The sequence below is a fragment of the Orycteropus afer genome, unplaced genomic scaffold (assembly GCF_000298275.1).
Source record: "Orycteropus afer afer isolate SDZICR_OR568_19922 unplaced genomic scaffold, OryAfe1.0 scaffold00064, whole genome shotgun sequence".
Lineage (NCBI taxonomy): Eukaryota > Metazoa > Chordata > Mammalia > Tubulidentata > Orycteropodidae > Orycteropus > Orycteropus afer.
The window spans coordinates 7,638,194-7,644,950 of record NW_006921651.1 but is presented as its reverse complement, the minus strand read 5'-3'; the positions used below and the strand labels follow the sequence as shown (position 1 = coordinate 7,644,950).

Sequence of the window (6,757 nt, the reverse complement as noted above, 5' to 3'; positions counted from 1 at the left end):
CATGTAGATCATTGTCTTTGTGGACTGTGTTATGCCGACTGACCTTGATGTCTCCTGAGACTGTGGTCCTGAGCCCCCAGGCCCAGCGCCTCATCCCCTCAAGGTGTTTGGTTATGGCTAAGAAGTTTTGTGACTTTGCCCCATGTATGCTATACTATATTCATGGACATAATTTGCAGCACATGTAAATACTTATGTAGAAATATCTTCTGTCAAACCTATATGTATTCCTGGGTGCACTCTCATGTACCTTCCCACACCTGTCCAGCTTTCGCAAAATATATAAGTATATATATTACTTATATACGGGATTATGTAACAGTATTTACCTTTGTTGCCATGGACTCCTGTGCTCCTCCCAGTGTCTTCCTCTGCCTTGATCATTTTGTGCTAACCTCCTCCTTACTGTACATTGCCTTTCTCTTCACCCAAGTTAATGTGTCTGCCCCTCCCTCTTTTGAGGCAAGTGTGGACCACTGGGAGGGTGTAATTTTTCTCCCAGGTTTACAGATTGATACTTACAAATTGTTTTCCAGGTGGTCGAAAAAGGAAAAAGTCACCAGATGGGGAGAGAACTTCTGAGGAGAACTCCAATTTAACGCCATTGATCACATGACAGGGAAAAGACAGTATTCCCCTGGTGTATGAGACTCCAGAGCTGTGGAGGAGAACCCACCCTCCCATCACCTGCTTCACCCTGAGGCCTCCCACAGGTGACAGGGTGTTCACCTTCCTTTCCATCTCATCGCCTCTGCTGTCAGTTCGGCACATTTTCCCTCTTTGCCTCCATTTTGACTCAGAGCCTTCCTGCGGCCATAACGGAAGGAGGTACCTCCAGTGGGATAGGTTAGAAATGGTCGTGCCCATTGCACAGTCTGGGACTGGAGAAGAAATAAATCCAAGCTAGCAATGCCCCTCTGGGGCCCCTGATGCCCTTCTTTATTCTTCGGGGATCCCCTGATACCATAGGAGACCCGTGTCCTGAAATTCACCATTTCTTCCTCCAGAACAAAATGATAATTTTCTACCTTGTTTCATGCTTAGCTTAACTCAGAAGGTGCCGCTGGAAGACAGGCAGATGGAAGGAGGCTGGAGTAGCAGGTGTGAAGACTGGTTCAGGGACTGGACCAAGAATTCCTCCAGAACTTCAGAGCAGTGGGACTAGGCCATGGTGGTAGGACTGGTTTCCTGTTAGATAAGGACTCCAGCAGCTTGGGGAAGTGTGTCTCAGCTGGAATGGAAAGAATGTGAATCGGAGCCTCAAGTCATTGTTTTTTTCCCAGGGACGCATCTGTTTTGGCTCTTAGTCAGCAGCCATCGATCACTCAGTAAATCTGCTCTGGAAGAGGAGGAGCAGGGAGCAGAGAGACTCAATTGGGAGCCAAAGATGGAACTTCAGGTTTTAAGTGCAAATCAAAGCAAAAAAAAAAAAACGGGGGGTGGGGGAGAAATGAAACTTACATGAAAAGAATTCTAAGCAAGTTTAGCCATGACAAACCAGAGTGCCCAGGTCAGCCAAGGAGGATGCAAGCCAGCTCTCAAGGGACTGCGGTGTGCAGTACACAGGGATATTGAAAGTCAGTTTTTTTTTTCCATCCTTTCCGACCCCTTACCCTCACCCCTTACTCCACCAGAGCAGATCAGCTAAGTGTCCTTTATTCCAAGAATTTACCAAACCAAAAAAGCTAAACCCCTTGCTGACGTTGATTTTAACACATAGCAACCCTGTAGGACAGAATACTGCCCCTTAGGCTTTCCAAGGCTGTAATCTTTACAGAAGTAGATTGCCACATCTTTCTCCCGTGGAATGGCTAGTGGGTTTGAACTGCCTATGGTTAGCTTCAGAGAGCTTAACAACTGCACCACCAGGACTGCAAAGCATTTACTAGATTGCGTTTTTCCCACGTGGAAGTTGGGAATGGTGCGATTCCAAGCATAACCACCAGATGGCAGAATAACTGCGCATAACTACTTCTAAGACTACAAAGGAGCTCTGGTAGCATAGTGCCTAAAGCACTTGACCGCTAGCCAGAAGGCTGGCGGTTCAAACCCACCAGCCACTCCTCAGAAGGAAGATGGGGCAATCTACTTCCGTAGTGATACCGCCTCGGAAACCCAAGGAGGGGTCGCTATGAGTCAGGTCCGACTCGACGGCACACAACAACAACAACAAGACTACAAACAGGTCCGGCCGGGAAACTCAGAAGTATTGGGGAAAATCTGAAGTAAGAGAAGTTTGTTTGAAGGAGATAGTCATCTCTTTTTCTAAACTATCTCCCACCCCCGGGTGTCCTTGGTCAGGCATCCAGTGATCTGGTGCTGCCTGCTGAAACTCCAAACCATTCCCAAACTTCCCTGTGATGTACCATTCCCCTGCCCCCAAACCATTACTTCCACTTCCCCAGGGCCCTTCAATCAATAATTACTCGGGGATGGGGACTGATCATTCATTTGGGTTATTTGCATCTTAAAATGCTCACTAACTTATGGGAATGTTAACTCAGGGGTTCTTAACTTGGGGTCCATCACCCCAGGGGGTCCATAGGTAGATTTCAGAGGGTTGGTGACACCTCTGAAACTGTATTCAGAATTTAGTGTGTGTGTGCTTATGAGTGTTTCCCAGAGGGCTAACGCTTTCATAAGATTACCAAAGGTCTCAGACTAACAAAGGGTTAAAAACCACTTTTCGTTAGTGGGACGTTCAGCCCAGAGTTTCTGCAATGCAGAGTGAAGTGAATCCCTGGCAGTGGGTGACAGATTTTTAGTGATTAGTGGTCTTTTGGCGTGTCCATCAAATCGATGGGGAGGGCTGGTCACCACCAAGAGGTGGGAATCCTCCATGTCTTGACACCCTGGGACTGTACAGTGCCACAACCTACAGTCTGTGTAACTTGGTCCCCCTTTCCCACCCAGTCAGAGCAGGTGTTTCAGAAAGGAGGGTCGCAGCATTTAGAAGTAAAGATTTTCCGGCTGGGGATGATCTTTCTTCCACCAATGTATTACTCACGTTACCATGCCCCTTGCTCAGCCTGGCCTGAGGCCCAGCAATGCATGACTTCTTGTAGATAGGTCCACAGCCACCACTTCCCAACACCTGCTCTTGCCTAGAAGAGTCGGCACAGCATCGGCTCTTGGCATTGCACGCCTCAGGTGCAGTCTTCGTACTCAGCTGACCAGTGGCCTGAGGGGGCTTGCCTGGCTTCGTTCATTAGCCCTTAGGCCTCCAGGCTCAGGCCCTTGCTATTGCATTACACCCATCCCTTGGCAAAACCCCTAAGGAGAGCCTGTCACCACTCCCCTCCTTATCTTCCCCTCACCCCCAAGTTTTTCTTCAGGTTAATTTTTTAAAAGAAAGGATTTTAAAATAAAGCATTTATGAAAGCTCAATAAATTGTAAATAATTTTTAAATAAAGTTAAAATGCCTTTTCCTGGAATATGGCTGTTTTCCTTGCCGCTGGAATCTCTAGTTTTCATTTGTGATATGGGCTGGTGGGCGCAGATATGTGATTACCTCACCCGCGGCCCACCTCCCTGAAGAGGCACGCCTCTCGGGGCCAGGCGTGAGGCTGTGGTGAGGTTACAGGACACTGCTGGTGCTCCACTTTGGGGGGCCAGATGGGTAAGATTTTGCAGGAGTGAATGCCAGAAACGGACAGGAAAACCCCCACCAGAAGCCAGACTGAATGAAGACAAGGAACGAGCTCTGAGGTGACCTTAAGAAGGACTGGCATGTGTTGAATACCTTTTCCTCAGTGCTAAAATGTGCCAGACACTGTGCTAGGTGCTTTCCAAGTTCAAGGTCTTGGGGGCTGGACCCAGGCAGAGCCCCTGAGACAATGAGCTCCTCATACTGGCTTATTTTTGCAAGCCCTTGTGAAAGATGTCAAAGTGGCATGGCTCCTGGGGTTTCCAACCAAAATCTGAAAAAAAGGAGTAGAGGAGCAGAGGAGAGGGAACAGCCAGGCAGGTGGGAAGATGTTGGGACATTTAGTACCATCGTGTGTGGAAGGAAGGTTGGAATCTGACCCCTACTGCTTATGCTGATTCCTCGTATAGCCACAGGATGGCTATCCTTTCCCAAAAAAGAAGGAAGATTCTTCCTAGGGCTCTTCATAGAGGCTATTAATGTCACCAACAGTAACAATAAAAGATAGTAACAACCATTCTGCCAAGGGCTTCAAATTTTATTGTTTTAAATTGTTGCCTTTGTGCTAAGTAATCATTAGCTCTTATTTCTCAGAACCACCCTGGGAAGGCACTACTCTAGGCCCTGCTTTAGACTGTGCAACAGGCTCTAAGAGGTCAGGTGACTTGCTCATTATGGAGCCTGCAAGCGGCACAGCTTCGAGGTCTGAGTGCCCGCCCATAAGCAGGCCATATGAGGGAAACAATCCTATTTTCACATTTACATGCACGGAAAACTAGAACACACTTCAAGAAACACTCACCAAAACAGATGATAGAATTGCCCTTTGCCATCGAGTTAAGTCCCACTCACGGCGACCCTATGGGACAAAGTAAAACTGCCCCAAGAGTTTCCAAGCATCTTCATGGAAGCAGACCGCCTCATCTTCCTCCCAGAGTGGCTGGTGGGTTCAAACCAACAACCTCTGTTAGCAGCCAAGCGCTTAAATTGTGCCACCATTTCTTCCTTGAAGAATAGAAATAAACCAAAAAACCAAACTCACTGCTGTGGAGTCAATCCCAACTCACAGCGACCTCTCCTTGGGTTTCCGAGGCGGTATCTCTATGGAAGTAGATTGCCCAGTCTTCCTTCTGAGGAGTGGCTGGTGTATTTGAACCACCAGGCTTCTGGTATTAACAGTCAAATGCCTTAGGCACTATGCCACCAGAGCTCCCAATTCCCATTGAGATTGGAGATTATTTTTAAATGCTAGAAGCATTTTAGGACTCTGGTAAGGGAACTTTAGTTTAAAAGTGTTTCTCTTTTTTTCACTAACACCACCCCAAGAAGAAAAATTAAATGTTAACAAGAGAAATTAAATATCAAGGAATAGATTTTGTCAAGCAGGGGTGAGCTTTAGAGGGTCACAGACCACTTTATTGTCCAGGACAATTTTGCTCCCTAAGAACCAGTTGTTGCCCCATTGGGGCATCCCCGTTAGGACTACATGGTTTAAAGTTGTAAATGGGGAGAATGAGAGAAGACTGACCATGTAGCATTATTCAATTCCTATCTTGCTCTTGTCTTCCCTTCATGAAGATAAGCACCTTTAAACTGGAGGGAAAATTAATGTTGATAAAAAGGAGCCGAGAATGGGAGGCAATGAGTACTAGATCATTTAATCAATCAATCCTTCAAATCAACTAGATTTGGCCACACTTGCAGGACACGTGCTCTCTGTAGGATTGCTGGGGACCTGGCTGGGGTGGTGAAGGGTCTGAAACAGTATCTAGTGTGGAAACATCGAAGAATGGGGGCTGGGACTGAAAAAAAATCACCCATTGCTATCAAGTTGATTCCCACAGAACACAACGGCCCCACAGGGTTTCCAAGGCTGCAAATCTACACAAGCAGACTGCCTCATCTTTCTCCTGTGGAGCAACTAGTGGGCTCAAACCACTGGCCTTTTGGTTACCAGCCAAATGCTTTAACCATCATACCATACCATCCTGAACATGCCCAATCTCATCTGACCTGGGAACCTAAGCAGGGTCAGGCCTGGTTAATACGTAGATGGGAGACCCGCCTGGAAATACCCGGTGCTGTAGGCAGGAACTAGTCACATGTAAAAGCAAAAACAAATAACGATTGCCATCAATTAAAAGTGCCAATAAACTTAACTGTGGTTTATAGGAGAATAGGGAATGGGACAAATGGGGATCAAATTCTGGTTCAAGGTCAAAGACCTTTCTAATTTAGCAACTCCATCATTAGAATGGGATGCCCTCACCAAGTACTGAATCTGTTACCACCATCACTACCCATCTGACAGTGACAGATTAGGGATGATGGGGAAGAGACTCTTTCACTGTAGGAGAGAAGCTGAAGTCCTGACTTCTAAGACCCCAATCATTCCCCAGGACTGTAGGCTCTTAGGACTACTCAAGGCATCACAGATCCTGTTAAAATCATTACATTGGTCTGTAAATATCCTAAAACTCCAAGCAGCAGCCCTCTTGTTTTAAGTAAGATTCAACCCCACCCACCACATTCTACAACTGACAACTGGAGAGTTCTTTGGACTCTGGAGAATGTCCTCTATATTTAAGTGCTATAATTGCTTCAGAAGAGTAGGCATACCCTGGCTGGTGTTCTAGAATCACTCTTGTGTGATGTCAGTCCTCCTGTGAGTCTATGCAGTAAACTAAGAAGGAAGCTTACTGCAGCTTACTGGCCTCTGAGCAACAAGCCCACAAAACTGCTGTGCAGTTATAGAACCGTGATTTCACTAAAGAGAGGTGTATTGTAAGAGTACATTTCTGTGTCTCCTTGACCACAAGCAAATCCCTCTAAAGCATTCATTTTAAGCTCTGGGTCACTATCCCTCAGTGAATCACAAATCAATTCCATGGGTCTCGATCAGCACTTTTATTTTGTTTATTTTTAGTGAAACAGAACAGAAGAGACTAGAGTATTTTTTAGAGCGTATCAGGAGGAACACACATAGCAAACACTATTTTGTGAAGCCTCTGTTTCCGTTAAATATGTGTGTGTATCATGATTCCAATGTATCTGTTGCTGCAGTCACCCTACAGAACTAAAGCTGAGGTCTAGGGACACAACCAGGCAGA

General features: G+C 46.3%; 1 protein-coding gene across 1 annotated transcript in view; it reads left to right on the top strand.

Moving 5' to 3' along the window:
* Positions 1 to 616, top strand: part of CNNM1 (cyclin and CBS domain divalent metal cation transport mediator 1) — a 69,079-nt gene extending 68,463 nt beyond the window's left edge. Inside the window, exon 12 of the mRNA XM_007939972.2 lies at positions 537 to 616. Within this exon, the coding sequence (XP_007938163.2) occupies positions 537 to 616 (80 nt within the window). The remainder of the gene's footprint in view (positions 1 to 536) is intronic.
* The last annotated feature ends 6,141 nt before the right edge of the window (positions 617 to 6,757 follow it).